Source organism: Oncorhynchus mykiss, chromosome 7, assembly GCF_013265735.2.
Source record: "Oncorhynchus mykiss isolate Arlee chromosome 7, USDA_OmykA_1.1, whole genome shotgun sequence".
Taxonomy (NCBI): Eukaryota; Metazoa; Chordata; class Actinopteri; order Salmoniformes; family Salmonidae; genus Oncorhynchus; species Oncorhynchus mykiss.
Window position 1 is genome coordinate 85,371,852 of NC_048571.1, and position 16,563 is coordinate 85,388,414.

At 42.3% G+C, this 16,563-nt stretch overlaps 1 protein-coding gene across 1 annotated transcript; it reads right to left on the reverse strand.

Annotated features, from left to right (window-relative positions):
• Positions 1-3,742: 3,742 nt before the first annotated feature.
• Positions 3,743-16,217, reverse strand: ube2j2 (ubiquitin-conjugating enzyme E2, J2 (UBC6 homolog, yeast)). The gene is made up of 7 exons (XM_021610771.2): positions 16,061-16,217; positions 14,902-15,049; positions 14,391-14,431; positions 13,882-13,984; positions 12,981-13,119; positions 7,605-7,685; positions 3,743-7,080 (listed from the first exon to the last, which is right to left on the reverse strand). Exons 2-7 carry the CDS (start codon positions 15,030-15,032, stop codon positions 6,796-6,798), a joined length of 780 nt encoding a protein of 259 aa, XP_021466446.1. The 5' UTR covers positions 15,033-15,049; positions 16,061-16,217; the 3' UTR covers positions 3,743-6,795.
• Between the last annotated feature and the right edge of the window lie 346 nt (positions 16,218-16,563).

Genomic DNA, 16,563 nt, shown 5'->3' on the forward strand with positions numbered 1-16,563 from the left:
GGTTCAGGCATGAAACACAACAAACAAGAATCCGACAAGGACAGGAGCAGAAACAGAGAGAGATATAGGGACCTAATCAGAGGGAAAAAGGGAACAGGTGGGAAAAGGGGTGACGAGGTGGTTAGGAGGAGACAAGGCACAGCTGGGGGAAAGAGGGGGAGAAAAGGTAACCTAACAACGACCAGCAGAGGGAGACAGGGTGAAGGGAAAGGACAGAGACAAGACACAACATGACAGTACATGACAGCTTTATCCTTTGGAAATAGACCCGTGAAAAGATTGTCGGGTTTGTGTATCTTCAATATGTAGCCATTGTTTCCTCTTAGGGAGATGTAAAACCTTCCTTTATTCTATGAGTTCTATCTGCCCATATAAAGTCTGTTATGACCAAGTATATATATATATATATTTTTGTTATTTTTATTAAAGAATGTCTTCGGTGGGGTATTTGGTATTATTATATACTACCGGTCAAAAGTTTTTAGAACAACTCATTCAAGGGCTTTTATTATTTATTTATTTTAATTATTTTTTACATTGTATAATAATAGTGAAGACATCAAAACTTTGAAATAACACCTATGGAATGCCTAAAACAAGTGTTTTTTGAAAATCTTCAAAGGGGGACAGCAACCCTTTGCCTCGATGACAGCTTTACACCCTCTTGGCACTTTCTCACCAATAAATTAATAAAAGCTTACCTTGACTTGGAAAAGTTCCAGTGTCAGATAGCCATAGCTGGCTAGCTAACATGTAATCCCTTGTTTGAGTAAGCTAACCTAGCTAGCTCCGTTTGCTAGCTAAGTGAAAGTAAAACATTTAAAAATATTTATATATAGCTAGCTCTCTCTCTCACTTCTCCTTAATTTCTGAAGAAATTAATTTGTTTAAAACTGTGTGACTCCCCGTCTTTCTCTGAGTCAGCTACTCACCACATTTTATACACTACAGTGCTAGCTAGCTCTAGCTTATGCTTTCAGAACTAGATCATGCTGCAAGAGCTCTGATAGGTTGGAGGACGTCCTCCGGAAGTTGTCATAATGTGTAAGTCTATGGTGGGGGTGAGACCCAAGAGCCTCCTAGGTTTTGTATTGAAGTCAATGTACCGAGATGAGGATGGAAGCTAGCTGTCCTCCGGCTACACCATGATGCTACCCTACAGAGGTCTGTTGAGGCTATTGTAGACCATTCCAAAACCATGTATTTTAATAAATTATTTGGTGACGTGAATATAGTCACTAGCAATGTAAACGCAACATGTGAAGTGTTGGTCCCATTGTCCTTGAGCTGAAATAAAAGATCCCAGAAATGTTCCATATGCACAAAAAGCTTATTGCTCTCAAATTTTGTGTCCAAATTTGTTTACATCCCTGTTCGTGAGCATTTTCTCTTTGGCCAAGATAATCCATCCACCTGACAGGTGTGGCATATCAAGAAATGGATTAAACAGCATGATTATTACACAGGTGCACCTTGTGTTGAGGACAATAAAAGGCCACTCTAAAATGTGCAGGTTTTGTCAGGAACGTCCAACAGAGCTGTTGCCAGAGAATTGAATGTTCATTTCTCTACCATAAGCCGCCTCCAACGTTGTTTTAGAGAATTTGGCAGTACGTCCAACTGGCCTCACAACCTCAGACCACGTGCATGGCATCGTGTGGGCGAGAGGTTTGCTGATGTCAACGTTGTCAACAGAGTGCCCAGTGGTGGCGGTGGGGTTATGGTATGGGCAGGCACAAGCTATGGACAACGAAGACGATCGCATTTTATCGATGGCAATCTGAAATGCACAGAAATACTGTGACGAGATCCCGAGGCCCATTGGGATCTTTATGTACATATTCTTTATCCCCTTACACTTGTGTCTATAAGGTAGTAGTTTTGGAATTGTTAGCTAGATTACTTGTTGGTTATTACTGCATTGTTATTACTGCATTGTCGGAACTAGAAGCACAAGCATTTCGCTACACTCGCATTAATATCTGCTAACCATGTGTATGTGACAAATAAAATTTGACAAAAGCTGCGGCCCTTGCAGAGCAAAGGGGAACTACTACTTCAAGGTCTCAGAGCAAGTGACATCACCGATTGAAACGCTATTTAGCGAGCACCGCTAACTAAGCTAGCCGTTTCACATCCGTTACACCAGAGTGATTAAGTCATTAGTATTTCTATTAAAAATCAGGTCAAAGTCATGCAACTTCAGCCGGGAAATCTTGTACAACAACCAACCTGACAAGTAAAATAACAGTCTCCCGGTTGAAACTTGTAATAAACGCGATTGACTTAAAATGGGCAATTTCGCCACTTTCTACATATGTGAAAACGGCATGTTTCTATGATCTGTGGTTAAAAGGAGAGAAGAAGAAGGTCCTAAAAAAAAAATGTTTCTGTGACATCACAGGGTAGAATTAAAAGTTTTTTTTTTTTTTAACTGATTTTCAACAAACCTGCAACTAGTTTCTAGCCCAAAGGAGGGCATTTTCTCACTCCTCGTGTCACTGCGAATGTCAAGTGTTTGAAAATCAGTTTTAAATGTTAAAAAGTTAACATATTTTTCTACAAAAATGTAGAAATACACAGTTTTCAAATATGTTGGCACTGGTATTGTGCTGGAGATAACAAACATGAGGTTGAAAAGTGGTGTTAGTTGCCCTTTAACCTAGACAGTAAATCAAGGATAGTTGAAATCAGTGTTATCAAGGTTAAATTGACTCTCATTGGAAGTTATCTTAACACTCAAGGACGCTCCCTGGAATTATTGTTGATTGTGATGGAGTGCTTTTAACTGCATTAAGAGTAACCAGAAACAGGTAGTTAAATCTACGCAATTATCCACAGATATGGGAGGGGCCTTTGTTATATTTCTCAGCATGGTCTGTTGCAGGTTGATTTAAAAAATAAAAAAAATAATGGTTTGTTTCAATATCTGTGTTTTCGCATGTACATTGATTCTTTTCAAATCTTATGCTACACAAATATCAGAAACGTTAGTGGTGAGAGATTAACCGAACTGTTTTTTTGTTTTTTTTGTTTGCAGGTTAAACAACTAATTGACTGATTTGAATTCCACGAGATTATCGACCTGAAACAGCACTAATCGTTCAGCACTAAGAAACGTCCCCCCCCCTCCCCCCTAAACTAATCCAATCTGTAAGTGGTTCGATTTATAGCAACCGTTAGTGAGACAAGTCGTTCCAGTTTACATGGTGTATGTAGGTAGTCTTCACCTACTGTATTTTCTGCCCTACTCCGAAACGAATTCAAGATGCAAGTTGTGAGAGATGTTAAAAAGGACTGGATATCTTCCTGCAAACTGGATTCCGACAGAGATTGGATTTCACACTGCACCACCATAACGTATTGTAATGTTAAAATAAATATATATATATATATAACTGCCTTCATTTTGCTGGACCCCAGGAAGAGTAGCCTTCGCAGTGGATAATGGGAATCCATAATAAATACAAATAATGTGACAGATTAAGAAATATTAAAATAAGGCTTTGCACCCTTATAACTCAAAAAGGAAGTAAACAGAGAGATCTACTCTGCTGTTGTGGATTGGAAATTCTTACAAAACACACATACCGGTCAATTCACTAAAATGGCAATTTAAAAATGTTGTGACTGTCATTTCAAAGACGGCGTGACCTTCATCTCTCGCTGGCACTGGGTTCCGTTTAACACACACACACACACACACACACACACACCAATAATAACCACCAAACATATTCTCTAAAATGGCGGGGTACATTTATTTGCATTAACTATGAAAACATACAATTTCAAAACGAGATAATTATGAAGCCTGGAATTTGTGTGTTTTTGCTGTGCATCTCAAATGAACTATCATTAAAAAAAAGGGCCAGAACAAGAGACAAAAAAGAGCTTTGTTCAAGTCTTCTGCTATTATCTGAACGTATTTTTTTCCTTCTGCTTCCTGAAGTCAAAAGTAGGCTACACTGTAGAACAATCTGCACTAAATGCAATGTAAATGAGTAATTCTACTAGCCAGGGAGGTGCTGGTGTTTTTTCACACTAACCAGCTCTACTCTCAGCCCTGTCCTGTTTGGCAAGACGGGATGTGTCCCAAATGACACCCTATTCCTTATACCTTTGCAAAGGCTCTGGTCAAAAGTAGCGAACAAGACATGGAATAAGGTGCCATTTTGTACACTGCCAGGGACAAGAAAGCTGGTTCCCGATCTAACAGACTGCCACACCATGGCTACTATTATATAAAATAATATATCCATATTTAACACAAAGGTTTACCTCTCCATGTGCTGTTGTCTCCTCATTGGGGCCTATATAGACTGTTGTCTCCTCATTGGGGCCTATATAGACTGTTGTCTCCTCATTGGGGCCTATATAGACTGTTGTCTCCTCATTGGGGCCTATATAGACTGTTGTCTCCTCATTGGGGCCTATATAGACTGTTGTCTCCTCATTGGGGCCTATATAGACTGTTGTCTCCTCATTGGGGCCTATATAGAGCGATGTGTTGTAAAAAAAAAAAGGTCAGCTAAGCACATTGGAGATCCCCCGTCTCAGCGCAACATGGGAGATTGACAGCGCTGGACTTAACTGCCTTGGCTCACGGGTTGGGTTGACTGACAACAAAACACCAGCCGAGAGACGAGTCAACTCATATCTCCTACCCCATTTCCTATTTAGTGCTCTAGTCAGATGCAGTCTGTCTTTTTGATGTCCTTTGTCATGGTTTAAAGACAAGCCTAATGACCCACAGCACATATTGAAACTCACCCAAACATAAACAGATATCAGCTATACCAAAACACACAGGTAGGTTGACATGGTATTTTAAGATGGGGAATTTAGCTATACTGAAAAAAACAACATGCAACAATTTCACTGAGTTACAGTTCATATAAGGAAATCAATCAAATTGAAATAAATTCATTAGGCCCTAATCTATGCATTTCACCTAACTTGGCAGGGGCGCAGCCATGGGTGGGCATAGGCCCACCCCACTTGGGTGCCAGGCCCAGCCAACCAGAATGAGTTTCTCTCCACAAAAGGGCTTTATTACAGACAGAAATACTCAGTTTCATCAGCAATCCGGGTAGCTGGTCTCAGACGATGTGGAGATCCCGGGCTGGCGTTGTTACACACGGTCTGTGGTTGTGAGGCCGGTTGGACATACTGCCAAAACAAAAAAACGACATTGAGGCGGCTTATGGTAGAGAATTGAACATTCAATTCTCTGGCAGGAACTCTGGTGGAGATTCCTGTAGTCAGCATGCCAATTGCACGCTCCCTTAAAACTTCAGACATCTGTGGCATTGCTTTGTGTGACAAAACTGCACAGTTTAGAGAGTGGCCTTCTATTGCCCCCCCAGCACAAGGTGAACCTGTGGAATGATCATGCTGTTTAATCAGCTTCTTGATATGCCACTTGGCAAAAGAAGAAATGCTCACTAACAAGGATGTAAACACATTTGTGCCCAACATTTTTGAAAAACACTTGTACATATGGAACCGGTCTGGCATCTTATGAAACCAACCCTTTACATGTCGAGTTCATATTTTTGTTTCAGTAGAATTAAATGTATATAGGCAGAATCAACTGCCTTGGGATAACTATTTAAATAGGTTACTATTTATAACCTAATTATTCCACTACTGTAGTTAACCCATCCACCATGTCCATACTTCTCTTTTCAAAATGTTTGAGTGGGTCAGTAGCATTGTAAAAGACACAGACAGACAACATGCTCTAAGGCCAGCTAAGCGGTTCAGTTCCCTGGGTTTTCCATTCTTATGTGACGTCATTTCAACCAACTTCCTCATTATCCTTTACAACCCCCTTATTTTGCAACTAATAACCCCATAAAAAAAAGGACAGCATTGTCAGTGATTTAAAACGGGCCAAACCTGCGAGTCGTGTATATGGTTTAAACCAGACAAGAAGGTAAATGAAGAGTGACAATGGTATCATGAACCCATTCTGAAGAAGACACCCAGAGGGGAGGGGGGGTCAGCCATTTTGGGAAAAAGCCACAGCAGACAGACTGACTGAGCCGGTGTCCCAAATGGCACCCGATCCCCTATATAGTGCAGTACTTTAGACCAGAGCCCTATAGGTCCTGGTCAAAAGTAGTGCACTACAAAGGGAATAGGGGGCCATTTGGGGCACAATAATCTACCTTGTTGTATTTGCTAAACACACACAGTGACAACTGATTTAGGACTCAGGGGGGGGTGGAGTCTGTCTTACCTGTCGAAGGTGACACAGGACAGAAGGGCAACACTTACCCAAGTGAGTCTGAACCTTGTTTCCCGGGCAACAGAGGGCTATCTATCCCCACTTAAGACATACTTTGTGGAACTGGAACAGGCAGAATGAAAACATGGTTCCAAAATCCACATGATATTTTTTTTTTTTTCTTTTGTGTTTTTACAGGGACCCACCAATATGGCGGCACAATAGATTGAAAATGTATCTAGCACACAGAACACTAACAATACAGTGGCTTCAGAGTAAATAGGCAGAGAACAACAATTACTTGAAAATGTTCTGAGCCAGCGGTCAACCCATGAGCCAAGCACTTCTTCTACCGGGTATTAGGTCATAACCACCGAAAGCACAGAGTGGATCAACAACCGTGATCCCAAACAACCCTGTCCCAGTCACCCCCCAAACCCCCCCCACCTGCTTCCCCAGCCCTCCTTCAGGGGGGTGGCTCAGAATTTCTATCAATAATGTGTTTAAATCATACAATAGTCCTGTAGCTGACCCTCTGCTCTCCTTCATCCTCTCCTCTCTCACTCCTGGGCGATGCTCCGCAGCACGTACTTCACCGTGTAGGCAAACGCCGCGAACCCTACAATCACAAACAGGTTGGCCAAGGCGCCGCCCAGCAGTCCGTGGTTCCGATTGGCCTGCTGGAGGCCGGGGGCGGGGTTAGCGGGGCCCAGAGGGCCGTGGCCTCCGTTGAGGGCGGGGATTCCGTAGTTGCCGTGTTGAGGGTCGCCGTCAGGAACCACGTCGGGGAGGGGGAGGGGACGGGCACTCAACTCCTCCTGGGCCTTCTGTTTCTGCTTTATCTCCTGGAGAGAGAGGGAGGGATGGAGAGAGATTGAGGGAGGGATGGACAGGGGAGCGAGGATAGAGAGAGAGAGGAGGCAGAAATGGAACAGGGACGGGTGGAGCAGGGACGACGGATGGAGCAGGGTGACGGATGGATCAGGGACGACGGATGGAAAAGACGAAGTGGAAAAGGATGAAAGCCTGCAGTCAAAACAAGCCAGTAATAGAATCCGCTGGGTGGATGAAATTGTGATCTCGTGTCGGGTTTCCCCCACAGTGAATCAGCTGTAGAGCTAGCAGCAAAAACCAGAACGTGTACCCAGGGGGGCCCGAGGTTCAGAAATACTGCTCTAGTATATGTTGCCTTTTAGTTTACTCATAGCATTATCAGTCTTTATTGTCATAGCATTATCAGTCTTTATTGTCATAGCATTATCAGTCTTTAGTGTATTGTCATAGTATTATCCGTCTTGTTTATTGTCATAGTGGTATCCGTATTTGTTATGGTATCCGTCTTTAGTAAATGATTTCCATGCAGACTCACATCAACGGCATCAGGAAACAATTCACAGAAAACCTTCTCCTTTAGGTTGAAAGCCAAGCTCTGGGCTGACAGCTGTCGTTTCTGGAGGAAATAAACAAAAACAAGAAATAACCAAAAGAACCAACAATTTGAATTACATTTACATCTTATCCAGAGTGACTTAACGTTAGAACATTCATCTTAAAGGGATAGCTCGGGATTTTGTCAGAACATTCATTTTAAAGGGATAGCTCAGGATTTTGGCAAGTAAGTATTTGATATACTTCTCTCCAGAGGTGAATGAACTCATGGATACCATTTTTATTTGTCTCCGTGTCCAGGATTAAGGAAATTCAATGTAGTTTCACAAGCCAATGCTAACTGGCGTTAGCGCAATGAGTGTTAGTCTACAGGAACAGCTAGTGTGTGTGTGCACACACTTAATTTCTCCATATTTTGTTAAGTTCCAGCCTTATTCTAAAATGGATTAAATATAAATCCTGAATCAATCTAAACACAATACCCCATAATGTAAAAGCGAAAAAAACAGTTTTTTGAAATGTTTTAACGTTTATTAAAAATAAATAACAGAAATACCTTATTTACATAAGCATTCAGACCCTTTGCTATGAGACTCGAAATTGAGCTCAGGTGCATCCCGTTTCCATTGATCATCCTTGAGAGGTTTCTAAAACTTGACTAGAGTCCACTTATGGTAAATTCAATTGATTGGACATGATTTGGAAAGGCACACACCTGTCTATATAAGGTCCCACAGTTGACAGTGCATGTCAGAGCAAAAACCAAGGCTGGAGGTTTAAAGAATTGTCCGTAGAGCTCCGAGACAGGATTGTGTCGAGGCACAGATCTGGGGAAGGGTACCAAAACATTTCTGCAGCATTGAAGGTTCCCAAGAACACAGTGGCCTCCATCATTCTTAAATGGAAGAAGTTTGGAACCCCCAAGACTCTTCCTAGAGCTGGCCGCCTGGCCAAACTGAGCAATCGGGAGACAAGGGCCTTGGTCAGGGAGGTGAACAAGAACCCGATGGTCACTGACCGAGCTCCAGAGTTCCTCTGTGGAGATGGGAGAACCTTCCAGAACGACCACCATGTCTGCAACACTCCACCAATCAGGCCTTCAGGGTTCAGTGGGCAGGAGAAAGCCACTCTGTGAAAGGCATGATTCTCTGGTCTGATGAACCAAGACTGAACTCTTTGGCCTGAAACCTACGTCAGGGACTGGGAGATGAGTCAAAGTACAGAGTGATCCTTGATGAAAACCTGCTCCAGAGCACTCAGAACCTCAGACTGGGGCGAAGGTTCACCTTCCAACAGGACAACGACCCTAAGCACACAGCCAAGACAACGCAGGAGTGGCTTCGGGACAAGTCTCTGAATGTCCTTGAGTGGCCCAGCCAGAGTTCGGACTTGAACTCAATCGAAAACCTACGGGGAACCTGAAAATAGCTGTGCAGCGACGCTCCCCATCCAACCTGACAGAGCTTGAGAGGATCTGCAGAGAAGAATGGGAGAAACTCCCCAAATACAGGTGTGCCAAGCTTGTAGCAACATACCCAAGAAGACTCCAGAGTGTAATCACTGCCAAAGGTGCTTCAACAAAGTACTGAGTAAAGGGTCTGAATACTTATGTAAATGTGATATGTTTTTAATATTCAATACATTTGCAAGAATGTATAAAAACATGTTTTTGGTTGGTCATCATGGGGCATTGTGTGTAGATTGATGAGGGATTTTATTTTAGAATAAGGCTGTAACATAAAATGCAGAAAAAGTCGAAGGGTCTGAATGCACTTTAATAGTGAATACAGTTTGTGTCTTAATAGATCACACACACACACACACACACACACACACACACACACAGAGAGAGAAAAGTTGACACACCTGCTCCTTCAAGATTTATTTAGACATCAACACATATGGAATCATGTAGTAACCAAAAAAAGTAAATAGATAGATTATTCAAATTAGCCACAATTTGCCTCGATGACAGCGTTGCACTCTTGGCATTCTCTCAACCAGCTTCACTTGGAATGCTTTTCCAACAGTCTTGAAGGAGTTCACACATATGCTGAGCACTTGTTGGCTGCTTTTCCTTCACTCTGCGGTCCAACTCATCCCAAATCATCTCAATTGGGTTGAGGTTGGGTGATTGTGGAGGCCAGGCCATCTGATGCAGCACTCCATCACTCTCCTTCTTGGTCAAATAACCCTTACACAGCCTGGAGGTGTGTTGGGTCATCAAACAACTACCTCTTTCCCTACTGTATTTAATTTATTTATGCTCCTTTGCACCCCATTATTTTTATTTCTACTTTGCACATTCTCCCATTGCAAATCTACCATTCCAGTGTTTTACTTGCTATATTGTATTTACTTTGCCACCAAATCTCAGATCTCAGATTTGGACTCAACACAAAGGACAGATTTCCACCGGTCTAATGTCCATTAATCATGTTTCTTGGCCCAAGCAAGTATCTTCTTCTTATTGGTGTCCTTTAGTAGTGGTTTCGTTGCAGCAATTCGACCATGAAGTCCTGATTCACACAGCCTCCTCTGAACAGTTGACGTTGAGATGTGTTACTTGAACTCTGTGAAGCATTTATTTGGGCTGCAATTTCTGAGGCTGGTAACTCTAATGAATTTATCCTCTGCAGCAAATATAACTCTGGGTCTTCCATTCCTGTAGGGTTCTGGAAATGTTCCGTTTTGTCTGACCGACGTGTTAAATTAATGATGGACAAGAGCGCACAAAGATGTCAAGGCAAAGGGTGGCTACTTTGAAGAATCTCAAAAATATTTTTATTTGTTGAACACTTTTTGGTTACTACATGATTCCATGTGTTATTTCATAGTTTTGATGTCTTCACTATTATTCTACAATGTATAAAATAGTACAAATAAAGAAAACACACACAATATTTTGTATTTCTTTCGGATTTTTCGAGGGGCCGGCAATGATTTAGCAGTGGAGGGAAATTAAAACCTAGGAGGAGGAGGAAGAATCGTTCAGACTGGCTAAGGAGAGTTTATGACTGACATCCTGTCCCTGTCAGGGTGTTGTAGTTGTAGTAGCAGCTAGGGGCTTATTTCAGACAGTCCCTGTCAGGGTGTACTAGTAGCAGCAGCAGCTAGGGGCTTATTTCAGACAGTCCCTGTCAGGGTGTACTAGTAGTAGCTAGGGGCTTATTTCAGACAGTCCCTGTCAGGGTGTACTAGTAGCAGCCAGGGGCTTATTTCTGACAGTCCCTGTCAGGGTGTAGTAGTAGCAGCCAGGGGCTTATTTCAGACAGTCCCTGTCAGGGTGTAGTAGTAGTAGTAGCTAGGGGCTTATTTCAGACAGTCCCTGTCAGGGTGTACTAGTAGCAGCCAGGGGCTTATTTCAGACAGTCCCTGTCAGGGTGTAGTAGTAGCAGCCAGGGGCTTATTTCAGACAGTCCCTGTCAGGGTGTTGTTTTAGTAGTAGTATCAGCAGCTAGGGGCTTATTTCAGACAGTCCTTGTCAGGGTGTTGTTGTAGTGGTATCAGTAGCTAGGGGCTTATTTCAGACAGTCCTTGTCAGGGTGTAGTAGTAGTAGCAGCTAGGGGCTTATTTCAGACAGTCCCTGTCAGGGTGTAGTAGTAGTAGCAGCTAGGGGCTTATTTCAGACAGTCCCTGTCAGGGTGTAGTAGTAGTAGTAGCTAGGGACTTATTTCAGACAGTCCCTGTCAGGGTGTACTAGTAGCAGCAGCAGCTAGGGGCTTATTTCAGACAGTCCCTGTCAGGGTGTACTAGTAGTAGCTAGGGGCTTATTTCAGACAGTCCCTGTCAGGGTGTACTAGTAGCAGCCAGGGGCTTATTTCTGACAGTCCCTGTCAGGGTGTAGTAGTAGCAGCCAGGGGCTTATTTCAGACAGTCCCTGTCAGGGTGTAGTAGTAGTAGTAGCTAGGGGCTTATTTCAGACAGTCCCTGTCAGGGTGTACTAGTAGCAGCCAGGGGCTTATTTCAGACAGTCCCTGTCAGGGTGTAGTAGTAGCAGCCAGGGGCTTATTTCAGACAGTCCCTGTCAGGGTGTTGTTTTAGTAGTAGTATCAGCAGCTAGGGGCTTATTTCAGACAGTCCTTGTCAGGGTGTTGTTGTAGTGGTATCAGTAGCTAGGGGCTTATTTCAGACAGTCCTTGTCAGGGTGTAGTAGTAGTAGCAGCTAGGGGCTTATTTCAGACAGTCCCTGTCAGGGTGTAGTAGTAGTAGCAGCTAGGGGCTTATTTCAGACAGTCCCTGTCAGGGTGTAGTAGTAGTAGTAGCTAGGGACTTATTTCAGACAGTCCCTGTCAGGGTGTAGTAGTAGTAGTAGCTAGGGGCTTATTTCAGACAGTCCCTGTCAGGGTGTAGTAGTAGCAGCCAGGGGCTTATTTCAGACAGTCCCTGTCAGGGTGTAGTAGTAGCTAGGGGCTTATTTCAGACAGTCCCTGTCAGGGTGTAGTAGTAGTAGTAGCTAGGGGTTTATTTCAGACAGTCCCTGTCAGGGTGTACTAGTAGCAGCCAGGGGCTTATTTCAGACAGTCCTTGTCAGGGTGTAGTAGTAGCTAGGGGCTTATTTCAGACAGTCCCTGTCAGGGTGTAGTAGTAGTAGTAGCTAGGGGTTTATTTCAGACAGTCCCTGTCAGGGTGTAGTAGTAGTAGTAGCTAGGGGCTTATTTCAGACAGTCCCTGTCAGGGTGTAGTAGTAGTAGTAGCTAGGGGCTTATTTCAGACAGTCCCTGTCAGGGTGTAGTAGTAGTAGTAGCTAGGGGCTTATTTCAGACAGTCCCCGTCAGGGTATAGTAGTAGTAGTAGTAGCTAGGGGCTTATTTCAGACAGTCCTTGTCAGGGTGTAGCAGTAGTAGTGTCGCCCTATGTAAAAGCATGTTTATATCATATTCGGCATAGTGGGTTATGTCACATTTGACATGGGTGATTATGTCACACAGTTATGCCACATTTATGAACCCTTCATAAAACCATAACATATGGTTATAGATGCTTTGTAACATATTCATGTAGTGCTTACAAAGGCTTTATAAGCTGAATGTAATAAAGCTAATGGTCTAATATTAAAAAAAGGGACAATCGTCCATTGCTACATCAAGTTTTTTGAAAACCTTTTAAATGAATGATATATATAGCCATTGATTGTTGAAGAATATAACTTTATACTGGAAAGGCTTTCATGAGCTTTTAGTTCAACTGTTGTGCCCCATCAGAACCCAAATAGAAGCTGGTTTTTAACTCCGTTGTTTGTAAAACAATAGAATTGTATTACACCATGGTGGATCCCTTGTATCCATAGCCCCTGTCTAATCAACTGATAGAACACACACAGAATAATAAATGACATTGTCAATATGAACTCACAGTGTAGTCAGAGGTCTCGATGCTGCCCAGAGTAGGGCCTTTCTCCACCATGAAGCTGAGCAGACCAGTCAGGATGGTGGAGACGGACCAGGCTGGGTTCCACGTGTCCGGGTGGAAATCAGTGATGGACAGACATAACCTGGGGGGGGGGAAGAGATACAGCGTGACACACTCAGTCACCGCAGCACTCAGGAAAAAAAAGACAGCATGAAAAACAGATGCAATGATTTAACAGAAAAATACCGTAGTTCCATAGTTTAAACCCTGAGATTAAATGACATCCGTTTAGGATATGTACTGAAGATTGTACTTAATTGTGTTAGTAGGGTTGGGGTCAATTCAATTTCAATTCAGGATGTACACAGAAATTCCTATTTAAATTCTCTTCAATGAGGAAAATATGGAATTTGGTTTATTTTCTGAATTTCCTGGAATTGACCCCAGCCCTGGTCATTGGTTCAATAACATCTTCTGGGTAATTCAATCAAATGAAGTTTTTAAAACCTCTTTTTAGTTGTCACATGTGCTTTCCAGATACCCAGCCTAAAACCTCAGAGAGCAAGCGATCCAGAAGCACAGTGGCTAGAAAAAAAAATCCCTAGAAAAGCAGGAACCTAGAGAGGAACCTAGAGAGGAACCTAGAGAGGAACCTAGAGAGGAACCTAGAGAGGAACCGAGAGAGGAACCGAGAGAGGAACCAGGGGGAAAAAACCCTAGAAAAGCAGGAACCTAGGAAGAAAACTAGAGAGGAACCAGGCTCTGACAGGTTGCCAATCCTCTTCTGGCTGTACCGGGCATAGAGGAACCAGGCTCTGAGATAGAAACTCCCTAGATAAGGCAGAAATCTAGAGAGGAGCCAGGGGGAAAACTCCCTAGAATGTGATTTTAATTTGATTCTTACCGTGTGTTACACTTAAATCTCCCGTTAGGTGTGATCATGTAGATGCTGGGTGGTTTAAAGGGGAAGTCCCGAGGGAATATTAGTTTGCCATGATAATATCCCCCTGTGGAACAAAGAATCAAGACATTCAATAAATTCAATTACAATTTACTGTAACAACAATATTGTCAATTTAGTCAGACACAGAATTTAGTCAGACACAGAATTTAGTCAGACACAGAATTTAAAAAAGGTCAATACAACACCAGTTAGTATGAGATCATTTAAATCAGGGCTCTCCAAACCTGTTCCTGGAGAGATACCGTCCTATAGGTTTTCACCTCAAACTTAATCTAGAGCACCCAATTCTAATAATTAGCTGGTTGAGGAGATGTATCAGGCTAGTTTACAACTGGGCTTGGAGCAAAAACCTACAGGAGGTTAGCTTTCCAGGAACTGGGTTGGAGAGCCTCAATTTAAAGTGATATTATTCAGAGTACTGTAGTATATGTAGAAGTGCATTTATCTACCTTCGTATGGAGTTTTCTCAGGACCTCGAACAACATAGTGCCTGGAGAGAGAGGGGGTGAAAAATCACATCATGGAAAATGCAATTGGTGAACAACTAAGAAAACCCATGACTGATTTGGCTAACAACAAGTGTACTATTTATTCATACTATAAAAGATCCTGTTCATTCATCACATTCTCTAAAGAGACCTCGGGTGCATCTCAATAGTCAGATTCACAGCAAGCAATCACCATCCTCCAGTATTTTCACCAATCCTGTTTTCATATCAGTGCACATGAAGGAGAGAAAGAGAGAAGAGACCAGGCGAGGAATGAAAGGTATTGAGACTCAGCTCTTAAAAATCCTGGGCCCATATTAAAAAAGCATCAGAGTAGGAGTTCTGATATAGGATCAGACCCCCCCCCCCCTCTAGATCATAATGAATAAGTAATGCACAGGGGGACCTGATCCTAGATCAGCACTCCTCCTCTGAGAGGCTCTATCGATATGTGAGAGCGAGAGCCCTTTACCATTCGAGGATGTTGGATGGTAGGGGTTCAGCACAGATGTAAGGCACAGGGTCTTTCTTTATCCTGAGGTAGTCCTGCTTTAGTCTCTGGGTGGCTGTGGTCGGTGCCCTCTTATTCCCGTGGTTGTTCATCTACAGGCAGAGAGTTCCTTAGACAGACACCACACACACACACACACACAGTTCATTAGAAATTACAATACATCATTAATCATCTTTACAAGGATTAGATTAACTGTGTATTAATCCGTTTTCCTTTGAGTCATGGATTAAAAATTGTAAAAAAAAAAATACTAGCTCACACCTCATCTTGAAGCAGGTGACTTGGGACCCAAATTATCATAAGAAGCAGGTATTAATGGGAATGTTATGGATAATAAAAATCTGTCAACATATTGAATGCCAAGGATTACGTAAGGCTAAACAAATGTCACTTCTCCAATGTTGAGAGACACACAGTGCAGGGCTGTAAACTACTTAATAGAATGACTGATACGAGTTAACAGGATTTGTTAGGTCGCCAACTAGCTTGATTGGCATAATCAGTACCTGAATTCTAAGTTACATGATATCGGATGATACTCATTGACATTTATATGGTACTTGATGAACAACCGACACCAAGTGATGATCAACGAGACGAGCGAGTTTACGGTCTTACGTACCTGGAAATATCGCCATTTTTTGATAAATTAGCTAGTTAGTTACTAAGGAAAGTAAACCAACCGAGGGGGGATTTATTAATCCTATATGTAGCTAGCAGACACATACTGTATCTCCATGGGTTGGTGGATAACGTTAGCTCTGACTGAGTGCTGGTTAGGTAACCGGAAAACCGAAAAAAATAAATATATATATTTCCAGCGTCAAGGTTACGCGTGGTTCGCTGAAAACCTCCGATTATAAACAACTCATGTATTAAGCTATTAAAAACGTTGTGCTAGCTACTTAATCAGCTGCTTGCCACGAACCTAGATAGCTAACTGGTCAATTAAAATAAAATGGAATGATAGGAAGAAACGGCTAGCTAGCAGCTAATGCTATCGCTGTAACTAGCTAGGCCGTTGCGTCGACATTATTAGCTAGCTAGCTAACGTTAGCCTCTAAACAAAACAACAACAAAAAAACTGAACATAAATCATTCGATTAGAGAAATATACCTCTTTCTTCGTGGAAAGACTCGATGGTGAGTCGTCGTTTTTTTCTTCTTCCACAAATCGTGAATACGGGCTACTAAAAAAACAAACACCGACGTTTTGGGACTAGTAACGTTATCCTGCCAGCAGCACAAACAATGAACTTTTATTTTTATATTTTTTTTGTTGCACCGGTGACGTCTCAATCAAATACTTCCGCCGACGTCGTCTTTCCGCATCTGTGAAAGTTGGAAGGTGGCAGATTGTCAATTGTTTATAATCTAAATATACTGGTGTTCCCTCATGTACTTTCTATATTGATTTGTTGTTAGTAAATATATATATATATACATAAATACAAATAAATAAAAAAGGTGGCAGAGCCAGGAGTTGTGTTGTGTCAGACCATGAGACATGTTTTGTGTCGCACTGCTTTGCTTTATTCTTGGCCAGGTCCCAGTTATAAATGATAACTTGTTCTCGACTAGCCTACCTGGTTAAATAAAGGTTAAATAAATAAATAAAAT

Bases quoted from the DNA above. Each gene is read 5' to 3' on its own strand.
- ube2j2 (XM_021610771.2), bottom strand. From the start codon at position 15,032: ATGAACAACCACGGGAATAAGAGGGCACCGACCACAGCCACCCAGAGA. The intron at 13,985-14,390 runs GTAGATAAATGC...TTTGTTCCACAG, and splicing joins TGAGAAAACTCCATACGAAG to GGGGATATTATCATGGCAAA. The intron at 7,686-12,980 runs GTGAGTTCATAT...TATTTCCTCCAG, and splicing joins TCGAGACCTCTGACTACACT to AAACGACAGCTGTCAGCCCA.